Raw genomic sequence first — 21394 nt, forward strand, 5'->3', positions numbered from 1 at the left:
AAAAAAAGAACAATAAACATCTCACAACATTTGTGGGTTTGAGTTTGGGAGCAGCTTACCCAGGTGGTTTTGGCATAGACTTTCCCATGAGGCTTCAGGCTTCTGGGCAATCTGTTCCCAATGTGACTTCCCACCTGGTGGACAGGTTAACTTCCTGTTGGCTGGAGGCCTCAGTTCCTCATCATTGGGCCTCTTCACAGGTTGCTTGAGTATCATCACAACATGGCTGCTTGCTTCCCCAGAGGGAGGGTTCCAGGTGGAAGCTGCAATATCTTTTATGATCTAACCTTGGAAGGTCACTTCTGGTCATTTCTGCAGTATCCTATTGGTTACACAATTCAGCCCTACCCATTATGGGAAGGGACAGTACAAGAGTGTGAGTTCTGGGAGGTGAGGATCACTGGGGCCATCTTGGAAGCTGATTAACACACTTATCTAAGGCAAAGGATTGGTGAAGCAGCTTCAAATGTCTTCAGAGATTGTGTAGAATATGTTTGCAGTGTTAAATTAAATTTAAATTCATAAAACATATTTGGGATCCTAAAGTAACTTAAATTCTTAAAACTTAAAAATGCAAAAGCTTCAATGGCATGGAGTACCAATTAATTTTAAAGGAAATATGAAAACATATGGCCTTTTCCTCCTGAAACAGGACAGGTATAATAAACAAAGAAGCAGATAAAATACCTGGTTAATGCAGGTAGTTCAGTCAACACCTGAGGGTGCTTTTTAATGAGAATTATTAGGTTTATAGACCAAAAAGATCTGTGGGTAACTTTTAGTTTTGCTTTGATGATTCATTCAATGAAATATTTATTCTCCATTAATAACATTGATTAGCTCTTTACTAACTGATATAATAACAATAATAATAATAGGAATAAGTAGAATGAGGAGGAAGTGGAGAAGAAAAAGAATTTATAGATTTGAAGGTAGCAACTACCAGTTGCCATCTGAATCATTGTCTTCCTCTGAATCCCTCCCTCTAGTGCTGAAACATTCACAAACCCATCATGTCTTTGAAAACAAACATAAATCCCTGAATCGAGTGCCACCCTCCAACTCTGAAATTACCTCCATGAATTTCATAGCCCATATTCCAGAACAATTTTCACTCTCTAACTAGACTTCCTTATTTTCCCTCCCTCCTCAAATCACCACCCTCTGGCTTTAACCTCCCCAATGTCACAGAATTCATTCTTCCTACATTCACCACCAGATGTCTTGTTCCCAAATCTGAGTATGACTTCCTCTGCATCCTATCTCATTGACCACATGGTTATGCTTGATCCCATTCACCTTGTCTTTGCACTTAAGTAATTCTACATCCTTGGGTTTCCATGCCATTGTTTCCCCTTTGTTTTCTCCCTGCAGTCTTCTTTATTGTTTTCTCATCCCTAAATCTAGGCTGTTCTGTAAATGAAAGCATTTCCAGGGCTCTCCTAACTCCTCTGTTCTCTCCAGCTCACGCCCAGGACTTAATGACCATGTATATGATGCTAAGACACAGAACTCAACCATAGTTTTCCATAAGCATCTACCTAATGGTTTTCTTCTTGGGTCTCCCACTGACACCACCCTCAGACTCAACCCAACAAAAGTGGAGCTAGTCAACTTCTCCTGCAAGCTTGATTTGATTTGTACACTAGGTACAGCCCCAGTACTCAGCCATAAACCAGTCTTTATCTCAGCACTTCCTTTTCCTAGACACTTCCCACAACATCTAATCCCTAACAAAACCTGATTCATTCTTCTTCCTACAAATCTCCCCTCTCTGTCCAGTTCTCCCCATTTCCCCCACTTATAGACCTTCCACAGGGCTCCCCAGGATGTACCAGATATGATTCTAACTGATCTGCCCAGCTCCAGGTTGCTGCCACCATAGTGGTCTTTCTCAAGTGGTGATGTGATCCGAGTCTAGGTCGGGTTTCCTTCCTGTGGGACCCCCGCAGTGCTCTGTGTCTCTTCTTCCATAACTCTTTGTACATTGTGTCCCAGTTACTCATATACAGTCTGCATCTTCCTGCCCAGTAACCACAGGGCCAGCTTCAGACCTGTACATTCAGCCCATCTTGGGCTCCTTCACCCACTACATGTCTTGACACAGGAAACACTGTGGAGGTTGTCAAGAAGAAGTAGAGTCAACTACTCATTCTCACGTTCTCCCTCCCATGATGCCTGGATCGGGCATCTTCCTCTGAGTGACAGTAATGCCTCCTGTTGGACCATGGCTCAGCATCTGTGGGTCCCTTCCTCTGCAGGAGAGCACAGGAGAAGTAGGGATGATTTTATGGCACCATCTGAATGGAGAGAACAAAAGCCCCAGCAGTCCTGATTTCCCTGGACCAGAGGTCTCCCCCTGCTTCTGTCCATCATCAGAGGAGCAAGTCTTTCCTCCAAGGTGAAGCCACAAGCCTTGTACTTTGCCTGAGGAGCAGAGTGTTGCCAGCAGCAGAGGTCAAGTCATGTTCTGCCTGGGACCAGGCTGACGGCTGCCACACTTTTTTTTTTTTAATTGAGGAAAAATATACATAGCATTTACAATTTTATCTATTTTAAATTGTATAGTACAGTGTCATTAAATACATCCATGTTGTTCTGCAACCATCACCAACATCCATGTCCAGAACATTTTTTCATCCCAAGCTGAAGCTCCATACCCACTGAACAACAATGCCCCATCCCCAGACTCTGGCAGCCACCATGCTACTCTCTGTCTCTATGGTTGGGCTAGTCTAAGTACTTCATATAAGTGAAATCATATAATATTTGTCCTTTTGAGTCTGGCTTATTTCACTCAATTTAATGTCTTCAAGGTTCATCCAAGTTGTGGTACGTGTCAGAATTTCATTTCTTTTAAAGACTGAATAATATTCCACTGTATTATACACCACAGTTTCATCCATCCATTTCTTTAAATGTCAATAAACATTTGCTTCATTTTATGAATAATACTGCTGTGAACATGGGTATACGAATATCTGTTTGAGTTCCTGCTTTCAGCTCTTTTGGGTATATACCTAAGAGTGGAATTGCTGGATCCTATATATGGTAATTTTATGTTTCATAAAATTTTGTGAATTGGCAGTTATTTTTGTTTCATGGCCCATCTTAAACCATACCATATTCACTACCAGAACCCAGAATTTTAGGCTTCATTATTAGTCCTTTACACAAAACATAAACACGTTATTGTGTAGGTTAAGTTGTAATGTACACAGTGGTACTGTAGTTTCTCTATCCTGACCCATCAAGGTTAGCTAAACATATACACAACTCTAAGGAATCTCACATTTGCTCTCCCAGCCTGTACATCCCATAAAGGGAAGCTGTACTGTCATTTCCTAAGTGACTTTCCCTGACTCTTCGCTACCTCCACTGTTCTGTCTTACAGCACTCTTCTGTTTTCTTTTATAGCACTTATTATCACTGTAATTGGACGTTGGTTGGTGTCCTTATTTGTTTCATGCATCCTCCAAACCAAACTCTGAGCTTTAGAAAGATGCTCTGTATCTGCTCCCCTCGCAGGTAGTAAGGAAGCCAGAATTTTTTCTTTGAATCAATAAAAACAGGATTTGACTTTTATTATTTTGCTTCTTCTACCTAGGAATCCTTACACTATAAAATCATGTAATGATTCAAATAGAAGCATACTCCTTTGATATCAGAATTATGACACTGTAATGTATTGTCAGGTTGAAGACCACATAAATGAGAGAGGCGGGGAGGGGCTGGCCCTGAGAGAAGAAAGGTGAGCAGTAAAAACAGACTAGAATAGAGAAAGTGCATCACATGAGTTTTTCTTCAATGATTTAATTATAAAAAATTAACATCAAAAAAAATTTAATGGGAAAGTTTAGCAAAATGTTTACATATTCCATACCCAGGGAAATGACATTTTGTAAAAATACAAAATGTAAAAACTTATACTCTTTTAATGGGAAAAACTACCATTACTTTCTTAACGAATATCAACTTGCAAATATGGCACCCACTGGTTTGTTCCCACAGTATCCTCTATGCGGACATTGTTGGGTTCACCCGTCTGGCCAGTGACTGCTCCCCAGGAGAACTGGTCCACATGCTGAATGAACTCTTTGGAAAATTTGATCAAATTGCAAAGGTGAGTATTAGTGATTGCCTTCTATTTTGAGGATATATAAAATTTGGGCTTACTTTTTCTCTGGTCCTTATCAATTTTTTACCTCTTCATAAAAGCATCCTTTAGGAATGTTGTTTGTAGATTTGTTGGATTTATTTGCCATTGAGCCCTGATAAATCTCAAAGCTACACTGGGAATGAGAGATGTCATAGCATATAATTAGCATATGTTTTCATCTAATTTTAAAACCTCTGCTTAAATATAGCTCAGCACACATACAGTGAATACATTCAAGATGATGAGATTTGATTTGCACATCTCTCTCTACTGTGCTGCTCTAAGATTCTCTTTTTAGGCATTTCGATGTCAAGGAGTTGGAAACATGATTTCCTCTCCTGTTGTAACTATTACATATTCACAGTGTTAAGTGGCATCCTGGGAAAATCCCTAAAATAGGATGCATCCCTTCTTCCTAAGCCCTTTATTGACTGTTGTCCCCTTTTTATCCACTGACCCTTTTGCCACTTGCAGAGATGTAAGTTCAGTATTTGTCATTCATATGCTCATTTGTGGGAAGTTTCACAGAGAAGAAATGATGACAACTGATCTAAAACCATACTAGACTTTATTCTAGACTTATTTATTGGAACTATTAAGGTTTCTAGTAGGAATATTGATATTTTTTTTTCTTTCCTGCTAGCCCTCTACTTCGGTCTCATAAAATGTTTCTGGTCAGCTTAATTTTGTCTCTGAATTGTTCCCCCAAAAAACTACATTATTATGCTTATTAAAAGGCATTATTTACATAAGGAAGTGTGGGCTCTAAGTTTAGTTCATGGTGAGATTTTGAAAACAATAGGTGAGATTTTGCTCACTTTTAAACAATAAAGAAAATTCCAGACAGGCCTCCTAGGCATAAATCTGGCTTGCAGATGTTCACAGAGTCACTCTTGGGTCACGCTTTCCATGAGGTGTCTTATGTTGCCCAACTGACCATGACAGATCTCATTGGGAATTCTAAAAAATCACTAAGATTATAGCTCTGTTTCCTTCCTTTACCAAACCAAAGGAAGAGGTTGAGTTTGGGGTAGAGGGGGCCTCATCTTTAGAAAAACTCTTGAAAGTTTGAGTCAGTAAAAGGTCATTTTTGTTGCACTACCTGGTCACAGTAGGAAGAAATATCCTAATCTTGGCTGATAACAACAAAGCTCCAGTGTTTAATGGCATTTTCCCCACACGCAAGGCTCTGTGTCCAAATTACTTCTCTCTATATGGACACCAGTCAAACTGATTAGGGGCCCACCCTACTCCTGTATGGCCTCATCTTAACTAATTACATCTACAATGACCCTATGGCCAAATAATGTCACGTTCACAGGTACCAGGGATTAGGATTTCAACATGTGAATCTGAGGAGGACACAATTTATAACTCATAAGGGAGGTACTTGGTGTGACTTCCTGCTCCTCTCTGATCATTGTAACAAAGGAATGTCCAGATAATATCAGAGACTGGCCTAGGATAGCTTGGTCCATCCATTGCTGGTCACAAGGGCAGCATGCTTTGGATATCAGTTCATGGCTCATAGTTCAAAACATGGAGTTGGTGAGCATTATAAGCAAACAGATAGTTCAGTCCATTGAGGGAATACTACATAAAGCACATTAAGTTAAGGAACTCAACGTCACTGCTCATTCACTCTTAGTTTTTATCCACTTTAATGAGGTATAATTGGCATACAGAAAGCTATACATATTTCACATGCATACAACTTACTGAGCTTAGGGTTACACCCTTGAAACCATCACTACAATCTATGCCATAAACATCTATCACCTACAAAAGTTTCCTCTCACCCTTTTAATTTATCATTATCATCATCATTATTATTTTGTGATTAAAACACTTAACATAAGATCTACCTTCTTAGCCAATGTTTAGGTATACAATATAATATTTTTAACTATAGACACTATGCTGTACAGTAGGTCTCTAGGACTTATTCATCATGCACAACTGAAATTTTCTGCTCTTTGACCAACACCTCCCCATTTTCCCCTCTTCCAGGCCTGGAAACCACCATTCTATATTCTGCTTCTGTGTTTGACCAATTTAGATTCCTCATATAAGTGGTATCATGTAGTATTTGTCATTCTGTATCTGGTTTATTTCATTAACAAGTCAAATTCAACAGCACTTTAAAAAGATCATATACCATGACCAACTGGGAGTTATCCTCGGGATGCAAGTTGGATAGCATCGTAGATCAATTGATGGGATATACCACATTAACAGAATGAAGGGTAAAAATCATATGATCATCTCAATCAATTGATGCAGAAAAAGCATTGGACAAAATTCAACACGCTTTTATGATTAAAAACTCTCAACTAATAAGAAGGAACTTACCTCAACACAATAAAGCCATATATGAAAAACCCACAGTGAATATCATGCTCAACAGTGACAAACTGAAAGCTTTTCTTCTAAGATTGGGCATAAGACAAGGATACCTACTCTCACCAGTTCTGTTCAACATAGTGCTGGAAGTTCCTGACACAGCAGTTAGGCAAGAAAAAGAAATAAAAGACATCCAACTCAAAAGATAAGTAAAATTATCTGTTTGCAGATGATATGACCTTATATATAGAAAACCCTAAAGAGTCCACAAAAATCTGTTAGAACTAATAAATAAACTCAGTAAAGTTGCAGGATAAAAAGTCAATGTACAGTAATCAGCTGTATTTCTATACAATGAAGTATCTCAAAAGGAAATCAAGAAAACACATTTACATTATCATTAAAAATAATAAAGTACTTAGGAAATAGACTTAACTAAGTGAATGACTTATACACCAAAAACTATAAAATATTGATAAAAGAAATATAAAGAGAAACAAATAAGTAGAAAGACATTCCATGTTCATGGGTTGAAAGAATTAATATTGTTAAAATAGTACCCAAAACCATCTACAGATTCAATGCAATCTCTATCAAAATCCCAATGGTAGTTTTTACAGAAATAGAAAAATAATCCTAAAATTCATATAGAACCACAAGAGACACCAAATATCCAAAGCAATTTTGAGCAAGAAAAACAAAGCTGGAGGCATTGTGCTTCCTGATTTCAAAATATATTGCAAAACTACAGCAATCAAAACAGTCTGATACTGGTATTAAAGATAGACATACAGACCAATGGAGCAGAATAGAGAGACTAGAAATAAACCCATGCATATACAGTCAGCTGATCATTGATAAGAGTGCCAAGAATTCACTATTCTTAATCTTACTGTTTTCTAGACTCAGGATACATATTTAGGAAGTATAGGAGAGAAACCTTATTAATAAGCAATGTTTTGCCTTTTTAGTATTTAAAATATTGTTATCAGGAATTACTAACACATCATCTATAATGTTATAGATAAGCATGAAAGTACACAGCTCTCTATGAGACAGGGAAAGAAATCTGCAAAATCTTCAGTAAACTTAACACACACTTAAGAGCAAAAAGATCTTATGCTCATTTTATTATTTCAAATTTGTTCATTTTATACATAAGCCTGTGCGAGTGTTAAGAAGAAAAAAAAATCTGGGATTCCCCTGGTGGTCCAGTGGTTAAGACTCCAGGCTGCCAATGCACAGGTTTGATCCCTGACTGGGGAGCTAGGATCCCACATGCCATGCAGCGTGGCCAAAAAAATAAAAATCTGTGTTTGGTACATCTTTGTTTATTTATGTATTTATTATAAATTTGAGTGAAGAGTCTATAAACTAGTTGAAAAGGTTAGAAATGGATGTAGGATTAATGCATATGAATGAAGTTAATCTCAATATTATGATATAAATACAACCCAGCCAAGAAAAATAATGAGTTTGTCTAACTTTATATTAAAACGGTTTAACCTCAGATCAGAATTAAGTTTTAAATTACTTGGCAACGTTGAATGGTGGCTTATTATGTTGTAAAGATGTTTATCGGAAGCTGCATGTCTGCAGGTAAGAATCTGCTTCAGCTTAAAAAAAAAAAAATGAGGAAAATCATGAGCACAGTAGGAAATGACAAAAATTCTGATTCCTGTTGAGTTCTGCTTACCATTTTCTATCCTGAAAGATTCTGTTTTGCATAGAATGTTTCATTTCACTGTCAATGTTTGGATTTGTTCAGACTAAAGAGAATGGTCCTATCTTTACCCTCCTCTACTGTGTTAAGTGTAAATCATTCCAGAACTTTCTCTCAGCTTTCCCTTCTACCCCTTACCCTGATTCTTCCTGCTTTGGTAAAGGGACACGCAGGTGAGGGTGGCTCAATCTTGATAGGTAATTAAGGGAAACTCAAACTCAAGAAGTTCTCATTTCTTTCTCCCCACAAAACCTATTCACTGTGAAAATGCCAGTAGAACTAGCACTTGGTGATATTTGGTAAGTCAAAATCATTATATATGTGCTTAATGCAGCTGAACTTCTGTGATTTCTTCTTTCAGGAGAATGAATGCATGAGAATAAAAATTCTAGGAGACTGCTACTACTGTGTTTCCGGACTCCCTATCTCTCTCCCTAACCATGCCAAGAATTGTGTGAAAATGGGACTGGATATGTGTGAAGCCATAAAGTAAGTGTAATGCTTAGTAAGAGCTTTCTTAACTGTTTGATAAGTTTTAGTTGTAGTTCTTACAACTATTCCTATTTTTCTGTCTACTGAAACTAAATACATGATTGTACATTTAAATATAAATGGGCAGAGACTCATTTATTGGCGTGTGAGAACTAAGTCCAAAGTAAGCCTTCTGTGTTTTGTATTGCTATTATTAGTCTTAGATTACAGCAACACTGAGTTAGAATCTATGAGAAGGGACCTTTGTGTTTGTTTCAAAACTGCTTTTTTTAAAAAAATGTAAAGGTCTCCTCCAATCTTCAGGAAAAGGTCTGTACTCTTAGCATCTCTTGATTTCTGACAAGTACATGTAAATTGTAAGAGAGAAAGTAGTTTTTACCACCAGACTGCCATGAATATAAAACTCCAGCCCAGAATTACTCCATCTAAGTCACGCTCAGCTCTGTGAATGTAGTTTCAGTTTATATCCATAATAGTTTTCTGCCTTGTATCTATAGGTTCTTTCATGGTAATTCTAGAGAAGATTTGCTTACATGGAATAATGTTATCATTACAGTTGACAAGTACAGGGTAAAAATGTGAGGTAAAAAGTGAATTTTCACTGCCCGTACCATAATGCATACTTCTTTATAAGTACCTTCATAGAAGCCAGGGTATTCTTATAAATGATAAAAGCTCTTGTTTTCTGATTGTGTGATTGAAGGATTTCGGTATGGGTTTTTTTTGGGGGGGGGAATTGCCTAGTTTTGGTCACGTGATTTTCCCCTATCCTCCACATATTTTTCGTCTAAACAGGATGGGAACCATGTGCTTGATGGTCTAATTCCTTGCCTCAGGGTCAGAGTAAATAGGACCTTAAGTGAGAAAGCAGCAAGTCAAGTTATCACTGTGTTTAGCCCACCGTGGTGTTAGTTGTGTGCCAAAGTGGACTGAGAGGTTCGTCGGTGGGTTTCCAGTGCTGGCCAGGGAAGAATAGTGAAGCCCTAGCCACAGCAGAGTCCGCAGACCTAAGTGTCCAGATCCACTAGTTCAGCCTTCATCAGGGGTCACTGTGGGACAGTCAGGGATTGAGAGGCAAAGGAATCGAGAGGAATTGAAGGAAGATTCAAGATGGGAGGGGTGGGCAGTGTCACCTCAGCTTCCCACCTGAAATACATTGTGTGGGAAAAAACTGTCCCTCTTCTTCTCCCCATAAGTAAATCATTTGTCTTCTTGGAGACATAGAAGAAAAAAAAGTTTTTCAGCTTTATTTCAAGAGTCATTAACTATTCACGCCACTGTGGGTCTAGAGTGAAGTAAATTTAATCAATGTAGACCTAACAGATTTTCTCAAATGTATAACCCACCCCTGGAGGTCACCTCAATGTTGGTTTCAAACATGAGGGGAAATGGATTCTATAAACGGGTTTTGTGAAGGATGATATTATGAGAATCAATAGCACATTGGATTCAACAATCCACCCTTTTACTAAAGCTTACTTTCTGCTTTGGAATCAACTGTTTTCCAGTTCTGTTAAGTTTATGTAATTCCAATATTTTGAAGAGCCTGTAGAAAAAAGATTCCCCCCCAAAAAAATTTACAAAAAGAAAAAGAAAAAAGATTCCCTACATTCTGTCCACTGGCATGTCATCAGGTCATCAGCAATACCTTCTTTTGTTGTTACATTTATTTATTGGGGTTAAATATACATACATAAATCTTGCCCTTTGAACCATTTTTACGTGTACAATTCAGTGGCATTAAATACATTCAAAATGTCATACAACCATCACCACTATCTACTTCCAGAACCTTTTCATTGTCCCAAACAGAAAGTCTGTACCCACTAAGCAATAACTCCCCATTCCCTTCCTCCCAGCCCCTGGTAACCTCTGTTCTACTTTCTGTCTCTATAAATTTGCCTGTTCTAGATATTTCATGCAACTGGAATTGTACAATACTTGTTCTTTTGCATGTGACTTATTTCACTTTATATAATGTTTTCAAGGTTTATTCATATTGTGGTATGTATCAGTACTTCATTCCTTTTAATGATGGAATAACATTCCATTGTATGTATGTATTGCATTTTATCCATTCATCATAGATGCCTCAGTGATATCTTATGTGTCCAGCATCTCAGTAATGTCAACAGATTTGAGTGAACTTCCAGAGCACTTCCTTAGACTTAAACTTAAGTTTCATATCCTAATGGCTATGTGTCCCCATGATCTGCTACTCCTTGACCAAGGGCTTCTGAATTCTTCCCCTGCTATGTATCAACAGTTCGGCTCATGTACAGTTGACAAAGTGATCAGTTATAGGTTGTTTTAGCCCAATCGAAAAATGGGCAGAAGACCTAAACAGACATTTCTCCAAAGAAGACATACAGATGGCCAACAGGCACATGAAAAGATGCTCAACATCGCTAATTATTAGAGAAATGCAAATCAAAACTAACATGATGTGTCACCTTACACCGGTCAGAATGGCCATCATTAAAAAGTCTACAAATAACAAATGCTGGAGAGGGTGTGGAGAAAAGGGAACCCTCCTACATTGTTGGTGGGAATGTAAATTGGTGCAACCACTGTGTGAAACAGTATGGAAGTTCCTCAAAAAACTAAAAATAGAATTGCCAGAAGATACAGCAATCCCACTCCTGGGCATATATCCAGACAAAACTACAATTCAAAAAGATACATACGCCCGTGTGTTCGTAGCAGCACTATTCACAATAGCCAAGACATGGAAACAACCTAAATGTTCATTGACAGATGAATGGATAAAGAAGATATGGTACATACATACAATGGAATATTAGCAGTAAAAATGAATGAAATAATGCCATTTGCAACAACATAGATGGACTTAAGAGATTACCATACAAAGTGAAGCAAGCTAGAAAGAGAAATACAAATATCACATGATATCACTTACATGTGGAATCTAAAATGTGGCACAAATGAACCTATCTATGAAACAGAAACAGACTCACAGACATAGAGAACAGATTTGTGGTTGCCAAGGGGGAGGGAGAGTGGGGGAGGGATGTAGTGGGAGTTTGGGATTAGCAGATGCAAACCATTATATACAGGATTGATAAACAAGGTTCTACTGTATAGCACAGGGAACTACATTCAATATCCTGTGATAAACCATAAAGAAAAGAATATAAAAATGAATATATATATATATATGAATCATTTTGCTGTACAGCAGAAATTAACATAATATTGTAAATCAACCATACTTCAATAAAAAATTAATAATAGGTTGTCTTCCTACACCCCCAATATAAGCCAGGAAAAGAGCGAACACCTCAGCACATTTCCAAAATTCTTTGTTCTCTCTCACATACAAAGACAAGCATTTCCATTCCCATTTCTTAAGCCAAAAGATGAGCAGGAATTTTAGTTTTTTAAGGTGCTGAGGAGAAAGCACACACTTGGCACTTGGAATTTTGCCAGATTACCTCCAGTTTTGGTGGGAACCAGTAACATGGGTCCAGGAACGTTTGCCTGTGTTTTTCCTTCCAAGTTTGGACCTCCACATTTATCCCAAGCCTTGTTCCCCATTAGCTAAGTCACCACTGCAGAAGCACTTCAGCTGAAGTTTTGGAATATTCCCAACACTTAAAGAGACTTTTTTTTTTCCTGTCATGAAAATGTAAACTGTTCTTAATCAAGGCAGTGATATTCAAGACCCTGGTTGTGTAAGTGATTAAGGCTCCTCTTAAATTAGAAAGATTGTCTATTATTATTGCAAGCTCTAAGGGATTATTTCAACACTTTTCTATAGATCACACAGATTTCATCTACATGTATTAAAACATTTGGTCTGTCAGGCCATCTGAACCCTTGAACAACTCATTTCTCTAAAAAAGACATGAAGCATGTGGAGATTGTTAAAGAGTCAAATCATTAACCAGTCACTTCTATCACGGACTGGCCTTGTGACCCCCTGGGCCCTGTCAGGAAGGGGACACTCAGGGGAGTGGGAAGCAGAGAGGAACCATAGTGAGCAAAGGCCCGGAGACGAGGACAAAGCAGGGCCTGGGCAGCTGTCCACACTCAGTGCTGATGGGGACAGAGTGGTAGGACAAGCCTCCCAAGTCATGTAGATGCTCCTCGTGGGAGCAGGAATGAAGGGTTTGGGTGACTTGCAGAGTACCCCAAATAGGTTGTCTTTTTTATAAAAAAAAAAAAAATGAGAGCAGGTAAGGAAGGTAGAGAGGAAGGGAGGGGAAAGAGACAGGCTTCTATATCTTTTTTTCAGGACGTCATTTATTTTTACATCATGGACCCATTTCTTTTTATCAGTAGTATGCTCAGATGATGTCACTCCATCGTTTAAGCATGCTTGTGTCATTTTGAGATGGTTCAGGTTTATTTTACTGCATCCCACACCTGGTAACCCTTCCGACTTGCTGTGTTGAAATCAGTGTCATCGCTTCCCTCCACGTTTCCTCTTGGGGTGATTCTTTCCATTAACTAGGGATATCTTCCTGCATTCTTCTTTTACAATAAAATTTTAATCGATAAATGTGTCTAACTGGCAGAAACAAATAAGCATCGCCAAGCATTGCTATTTTCCCTTAAAGGAAGTTCTTCATTTGTCTCTTTCAATGAGTTGGCAACAGAGTCCTAAAGTATTTTTTAAATGATTTTTTAAATGAGTTTCTTTTTAATGATACCTTATGCATTATTAAAGCTTCTTAAAGAGTATTCTTTTCTCTCTTCTGTTAAAGAATGTGCACAATTGAAAAGCTTTCATCTCATGGTTATTTTTTTAAAATTCCTATTCAGGCTAAAGTCATTATTAAGCTCACAAATAAGCCGTATTGTCTCATCAGCAGAAAATATTCCTTGGGGACATACATTATGCTAAGCACTAGAATTGCAAATGGCATCTAAGATTGTTTCTGATGGTACAAGGCAATGTCACACGAGTCTAGTAGGAAAATTCTGAGGAGGTGTCAGCACATGTTATGTGCTTGATACATATTGGTTGAAAAAGTAGAAACTACAACCAAAATGCTGCATCACAACCCCTGCCATCCTGATGCTTTACCGGCCAGAGCATTGGCTTGGCACTGGTTGTTTAGTCTGGTAGTAACCAAAGAAAAATCCCTTTCTCTTGCCTCGGAGTGGCAATCTTCTGCCACAGGAAGAATTCATGACAGTATTTCCAACGATCTGAGACATTCTGAATGATAAAATACCCAGAAAATTGGCCAGGAATTAAAGGAAGAACAGGCTGGTCCTGGAAGGTGATGTGACTTTCCTTCCCTTTAGGAAAGTGAGGGACGCCACTGGAGTGGACATCAACATGCGCGTGGGAGTGCATTCTGGGAACGTCCTCTGTGGCGTGATCGGGCTGCAGAAGTGGCAGTATGACGTATGGTCCCATGACGTTACCCTGGCCAACCACATGGAAGCTGGAGGGGTCCCCGGGTAAGGTGGCACATTGGCTTTCTCTCGTCCAGCAGGTTATAGGGCTAGGAATAATAGGTCGACAGGCTAATAACTGACTGCTCAGTGACTTCTGTTGCCTTGGTTAGTATCACGTTACTCACGCCCAGTGGCCTTTTCCATTAACCAGATGGACATGAACTCTCAAGCCCCAATTCAACCACCCCTGGGACCCGTGGACAAAGACTGTGGATGTCAGATCCTAAATTACAGACTTCTACTTATTTGCATATTTATGAATAGAGACCTAAGTTAAAGATGGTTTATAAGTCAGTGGAGATATATGGTGTTTCTCTATTATTGGTAACTTCTGAAATTAGTACTTTTGAAATAAGCAAACGGTACCATCTGGATACATGACACGAGAATCTCAATGCAAGTGCTGTAATTTGGAGAAGCATGAGAACAAGCATTGAGAAAGAAAGCCCATACTTTTATACAGATAAGCACACTTCCTAAAATGACTTTGGCATGCATTTCAAAAAAAAAAAAATCTTCATACCCCAAAATTCGATATGATTGAGTTTTAATTGTTGTAATTCACCATGCAGGTTTCTGTGAGTGCAGAGAAGTTCCAAATATTAGTAGCTCATGACATCTGGGAGCATCTTTCCAAAGCAGTGGTTAACAGACTACGAACCTTAATTACAGTCAATTTTACTAAGAACATATAGCCTTTCCTTCACTTGGGGCAGAAGAGATTCTCTCTGAAATCCCAAATAAATAGAAAGTCTTCTTGCACGTTCCTCCTTATATATCCTGATTGTGGTTTTAAAATGGAATTTCAGACGTGTTCACATTTCTTCCGTCACACTGGAACACTTGAATGGGGCTTATAAAGTGGAGGAAGGAGATGGTGACATCAGAGACCCATATTTAAAGCAGCACTTGGTGAAGACCTACTTTGTAATCAACCCCAAGGTCAGTATTGTAAAGAGTCTATAATTAGCCTATGACTTCTATGATTAAAAGTGTAAAGGGCAAAGTACTGATATGGAAAGTGTTTTTAGTCAAGAACTAGTGTAATTCTTCGCTAGTCTTTGACTCTAAAACTACTTTAAATGCGTATGTGTTTTGTAACAATGGATTCAAATATTTATTAAAGAAACAGTTGAAATGAATCGCTTGTTTATATGACAAGGGTATTGTCTGCATCACAAGGTTGTATAGGTTAGTCAATGTTGATCAATGTGTGTGTTAGTCCATGATGGACCCCGACTGGCAGTTAGAAAATTAAATAAAGATAAGGATTTTGCTCAGGGCTTTGGATGATAAAAATCTAATGAGAGAAAGTAGGATGAAGATATAAGAAAAAGGGAAAGAAGAAGCTTCTGGAAGATTGGCAAGTAAATGTCATGTATACACTTGTGTGAGTACATTATGTACAGACATAGTAACTTTGATACAGTAGTAAACACCATTCATCGTATGCAGACAGCTGCTGACTCTAACTCTCTTCACACCACGTGTCAGGCCAGAGCAGGGGCTTAGAGTTCTCATCTCTTTTAACCCTTCCCAAGTTCCTGCCAAATGGGTACTACTGCTATTTACAGATTAAGAAACTGAAGCTCTGAGGGTTTCTGTAAACTCCTTCCAAATTGCAGGCTGGTAAATAGCACAGAGAGCAGCAAGACACACCTCTGAATTGTCATAACCAATATCATAAAATCAAGGGGATCAAGTTTATTAACGTTTACTTACAATAACCCTAAAACCCCAGTTTCACCTTCAGAGACAAACTTCCAGCTGACTAGAGGGTTGATCTGGAGACAGATGTATGACAAGCGGGACAAACTGTGCAGTGATGGGACAAGGACGGCACAGGGAAGAGGTTAAAAGAATGTGTAAAAAGAACACTGAGGTCAGCTCTGTGCTCTGTGGTGACCTAGATGGGCAGGATGAGGAGTGGAGTGGGAGGGAGCTCTGAGAGGGAGGGGATAGATGTATACTTATAGATGATTCATTTCGTTGTACAGCAGAAACTAACACCACACTTTAAAGCAACTATACCCCCAATTAAAAAAGAAAAAAAAAAAAGAAAAGAAAGAACATCGTGTTCAGGCAAAGAACACCAAAACACCAATATTCGGGGCCATTTAGCATCAGAAAACCCCCAATCGCTCTAGGAAATAAACACAACCATCAAGAACACATTGAAACAGATCAGCATATTCTGTCTAAGAATCAGCTTTATAAAAACATCCCTTAAAATAGCTATTATTTTTCCCTAAGTTTCAATTACAGGTAAGTTTTGTTGTCTGAAAAAAAAGTCATTTGGCTCCAACAGCTCATGGCACTGAATACCAGTCACTGAAGATGAATGAGAGCAGGAACCAGGAAAGTGAAGGGCATGATGTTAGAGGAATCTGCTTACTCAAGGGAAGCTTCTTGGTGGGCAGAGCAGGAAGGCGGGAGGCTGTGCACCTGTGCCCCGCCAGGTGTCATGCTTTATTTCTCACCCCAAGGGAGAACGACGGAGCCCCCAGCACCTCTTCAGACCTCGATCCACCCTCGATGGAGCCAAGATGAGGGCTTCCGTCCGCATGACCCGGTACCTGGAGTCCTGGGGAGCAGCCAAGCCCTTTGCACACCTGCATCACAGAGACAGCATGACCACGGAGAACGGCAAGATCAGCACCACGGTATGCCCTCCCCGTGCCCTAGCGCTGGGCAAAAGCTAGTTCCCCCAAAGGCATCTCCTGCCAAAGTAACTTTTGCCTATAATGAGGCAAGCTTACCATCTCCGACTTCTCAGATTGGCATTCTCAGATATTCCTCACAGATATCAGGTTATCGTGAGCACCAACCCTGCATTGCTAAGGGTTTTAACCTAGAGTGATTTTGCATTATAACTTTATTACCCAAGACTGTAATTTACAACTGACAGTAGCAACTGAATACAGCGGAACTCTTTTTAAATCCAGGTTTGTGTTTTGCTTCTGCTATCATGAAGTACAATAGAAAGCCCGAGCATCTTAATAAGAGAACAAATGAAGGCATGATGTCCTTGGAATTTGAGTGGCATCAATAAAACTGTCTCTTCATCACCCAGAGGTTCAGGCTGTGTCAGAAACAATGTACACTCTATTGTTGGGTATCCTTATTTACATCATCTTTACTTCCAACAGAGAATAAAGTCCCAGTGCTCCTTGCAGCAGGGACATTCTCAATAAGATAGCTGAAGTGCAGATAGACAATAGAAAAACTCATGAGAGGAGAGAAAAGTAAACCAAGTTGAGCACTTAGAATAATCCCAATGGTATAGTTAGATTTTAAGAGTCTCTGAGTAAAATTTCATGCATAATAGCACTAATTGTATTAGGGATGCATTTGAGGTAAAGAAAGAAAATGGGATGTTACATAATTCTTATTAGCTGATGAGAAAAAGAAACATACCAGGCTGTCAGGTAAAAGTGGACATTTCGCAATCACACACCCAAGCCCAAAAGGCAGGGGCTCATCATTCTTGTGTTGTCTCAGTTATATCTCCTCTCAACTTCCTTTGTTCTCTTTCAACTGAAAAATAAATGATCTGACAGAAGATCATGATCCATCAGGCAGTCAACAAGGGAGATCACCAGGGCAAGTCCTAGAGGAGTTTGCATTCTATTGGAAAGAGAGAGACCCTAAGTCGGCCTCAAATGAACAAAAAAGATCACTCCATGTGCCTGCTCAGGGTCGTGATGAAGAGAAAATGGAGTATCGTCTTTGGGAGTGAATGGTGTGACCACTCTGGATGGGGCGGCTGGGGACATCTCAGAGAAGGGGAGAAGTCAGTGGCAAATCAAATTATGTGGCCCTGAGATGGAAATGAATTGGCATCTTTGAGGGCAGAGAGGAGACTGGTGTGGCTGTAGCATCATCAGCAGTAAAGCAAAGGGAGGTCATCAGGGTGAGAGGCTCTAAGTAATCATGTATAATTTATTCTGATTGTGATGGGAAGTCGTTAGAGGGTTTTATGCAAGGGGAGGACATAGTATAATTAATGCTCTGGGTAATGGAGCAAGAATGCAGTGTCCCAAGGGAGGGGGATGGTGCCCTCTTATGCTAAGATTTTAGTAGGGGAAACAGTGAGAAGCAAACTCAGGTTATAATTTGAAAGTGGAACGTATAAGACTTGGTGATGGAGTGGATATGTGTGAAAAGGAGGATCAAGGATGAATCCACACTTTTTTGGCTGCACCCCTAGAAGAATGATGATGCTATGAACTGAGATGACAAATACTCGGGGAAAGTCAGGGGATTTCAGATGGAAACATCCAGGTTTTGCTAATGGACATCTTCAAATCAGTATGCCTTTTAGACACCGAAGTGCAGCTAGGAAGTTGGCAGTTGGGTGTGTGAGTCTGGAACTCAGGGAAGAGGCCCCAGATGGAGATGTGGATGTGAGAAGCATCAGGTTTTAGATGATATTTGAAGCCATGGAGCTGGATGAGATCATAAGAAGAGAAAAGATCCAAGGAGGCAGGACTGGGGCAACTGGAACCTTCCAGCAACTAGACCCTGTTAGAGGAAAGGTATCCTAAGACCCTAGGCTCTAGTAGTCAGGGAAAGTCGATGCTTCTATCACTCTTATGAAAAAAGTTGGATAATTTCATCTCAACACTGCATTTATTATTAGTACTAATGGCTAATATCTCTCATCAACATTTGTTATAAACCAAGAGTTGATCGGTCGGTCGGTCAGTTGGTTGGTTGGTTTTCAAGAAATAAGAATCAGATCTAAATATTAAAACATGATTTTCTGTGCTGTTTCATATGTGTACCTGTGAAAATAAGGCCTTGCTTTTCTGGTGTGTGATTGATGTTGCTGTGGTTGCTAATTTCTTATCAGTCTTTATTGTCTCAGGACTTAAGAGCAACTGTCTGTCTTACTATCTCAGCAAAACACTGAAGGAGAGATTTCAGGCTGACTTTAATCTGCTATTATGTGTTAGTGAAGATGCCTCTTTCAAGAGAGTTGTAACTGGCTAGAGATTGAACTTCAGGAAACTGTGTATAAAAATCAGAGGGCCTGTGGAACAAACTCAGTTTTCTTGACCATCTGGCCTCCAGTCACAGACATGGAGCCTAGGGACTGCCTGAGTAGAGACAGAGGACATCTGAGGCTTTGGTTATTAGCACATGAAACCCATAGGACTGTGTCCCTTACTCAGTTCCAGAAAGATCCCATTGCCATTCTTATTAATACATCCCGGGGTTGAAAAATTGTCATTGCCAAAAGTTATTTCTTTTATCTAATCCCCTATGCAGAACTTCATTGACTCTTGATTTAACATTGATAGAGCTGGTAAATAATGCATTATTTTACTTTATATAATAAAACTTGGAGTTCAGTTATTTTTTTAAGGCTCACCTTTCCCTACGCTAAATACATTTCCTGATCTAACCTTGGAGATCAAAGCAACAAAGAACAGTTTATTTGGAGCCACTTTGTTACAAGTTTTATTTTAATTATTTTATTTTATTTAAATGTATGAAAGTGAATCTTGTGGTTTTTTAAGTCTATTATTGAACATTTGGCAGTGGAGACCCCCACTGATTAACTCTGACCAATGTCTCTCTCTGTCATTGACCTTTTTCAGGAACTACCAGCACTCATATGTACATTTCTTCTTTTTGATCAATGATTCTCACTTTCACACACTTAACCAATAGTCCCATTTCTTAACAGCACAGTCAGTGATAAGGATTGACTATAGATTTTATGATCATGTTTGTGTTTTAAAGCATTTTATAAATTTCAATCTGATGCCAAACTACATTTTCACATCATTTGTCCACAGTAACTTTAATAACAGTCCTCTGCAGGCATTGTTTGAAATCATATCTGCAAATATCAGGATGGAAATTTTAAAAATTCAGACCACAATCCTGACACCAGAGTTTATAGATTACAAAAACATTCTAAATATAAACTGAATTTTTAATCATGTTTCACATTTATAATTAAGCTCTTTTTCTCCTCATGGGTAGTTATTTTTACCTAAATGATATTTTCCATGATAGAAGAAGAAATATACATCGTTATCACTGAAAGATTCTTAAAGTATGTTTTTGGCAACTAATACTCTTTTTTTTAATAGGATGTACCAATGGGTCAGCATAATTTTCAAAGTCGCACCTTAAGGTATAGTATGTGTGTATACATTCCTCTTTCTAATTTTTAAAGGGTTAATTGCTTTTTATTTATTCCTAAAAGTAATTTTCATCAATTATAGTATTTTGAAGTCTACTTCTTCCGAAAAAAGAGCAGCTACTTGTGAAAACCCCTACTAAATTGCTTTCAGCTTCTAAAACTAGGATTAATTGGTGTCATTTTATTAGAGTTAAAAGAGGGAAAAGGAAAACACTGCCTAGTAAACACTTTAGAACTTTAAATTGTTTTCTTAAAATGATTCTTCTTCATATTAATCTGTAGTAAAAAATTGAGGGCCTCCCTGGTGGCGCAGTGGTTGAGAGTCCGCCTGCCGATGCAGGGGATACGGGTTCGTGCCCCGGTCTGGGAGGATCCCATATGCCGTGGAGCGGCTGGGCCCGTGAGCCATGGCCACTGGGCCTGCGCATCCGGAGCCTGTGCTCCACAACGGGAGAGGCCACAACAGTGAGAGGCCCGCATACCGCAAAAAGAAGAAAAAAAAAAATTGAACTTTCTTAAAATGAGTAACTTACTTAAAATGATGTTTGTGGGGTTGAATCCCAGAAAGAAAAGCAAGGTGGGTCCAACCTTTCTATAGTGAAAAGAAATGCAGCCCACACTGCTCAAAAAAAGAAAAATCGGGGCTTCCCTGGTGGCACAGTTGTTGAGAGTCTGCCTGCCGATGCAGGGGACACGGGTTCGTGTCCCGGTCCAGGAAGATCCCACATGCCACGGAGCGGCTGGACCCATGAGCCATGGCCACTGGGCCTGTGCGTCCGGAGCCTGTGCTCTGCAACGGAAGAGGCCACAACAGTGAGAGGCCCACATACTGAAAAAAAAAAAAAAGAAAGAAAGAAAAGAAAAGAAAAATTGCTTCCACAAAGGCCTGCAGGTCCCTGTTGTCATCTTCACAAGATCACAGACAGACACAAACCCTTTTCCTTGTCTGTGTTCCTCTAGCTTTGGGGCTCAGAGTCTTACTTTTGCATTGGTTTGGGAGCTAAGTACTTCTTATTGAAGATGTTAGGGTAATTAATGAAAGACCCAAAACTTGAGTCAAGTTTTCTTCCCCCACAGAGACGTG

At 39.2% G+C, this 21394-nt stretch overlaps 1 protein-coding gene across 3 annotated transcripts in view; it reads left to right on the forward strand.

Annotated features, from left to right (window-relative positions):
- Window positions 1-21394, forward strand: part of ADCY2 (adenylate cyclase 2) — a 440892-nt gene that overhangs the window by 305212 nt on the left and 114286 nt on the right. For all 3 annotated transcript variants that reach the window (XM_060092712.1, XM_060092713.1, XM_060092714.1), the window contains exons 6-11: window positions 4012-4123; window positions 8587-8714; window positions 13995-14153; window positions 14960-15092; window positions 16637-16813; window positions 20258-20301. In XM_060092712.1, coding sequence (XP_059948695.1) covers window positions 4012-4123; window positions 8587-8714; window positions 13995-14153; window positions 14960-15092; window positions 16637-16813; window positions 20258-20301 — 753 coding nt within the window. The remainder of the gene's footprint in view (window positions 1-4011; window positions 4124-8586; window positions 8715-13994; window positions 14154-14959; window positions 15093-16636; window positions 16814-20257; window positions 20302-21394) is intronic.

This window comes from Mesoplodon densirostris, chromosome 3 (assembly GCF_025265405.1).
Source record: "Mesoplodon densirostris isolate mMesDen1 chromosome 3, mMesDen1 primary haplotype, whole genome shotgun sequence".
Taxonomy (NCBI): domain Eukaryota; kingdom Metazoa; phylum Chordata; class Mammalia; order Artiodactyla; family Ziphiidae; genus Mesoplodon; species Mesoplodon densirostris.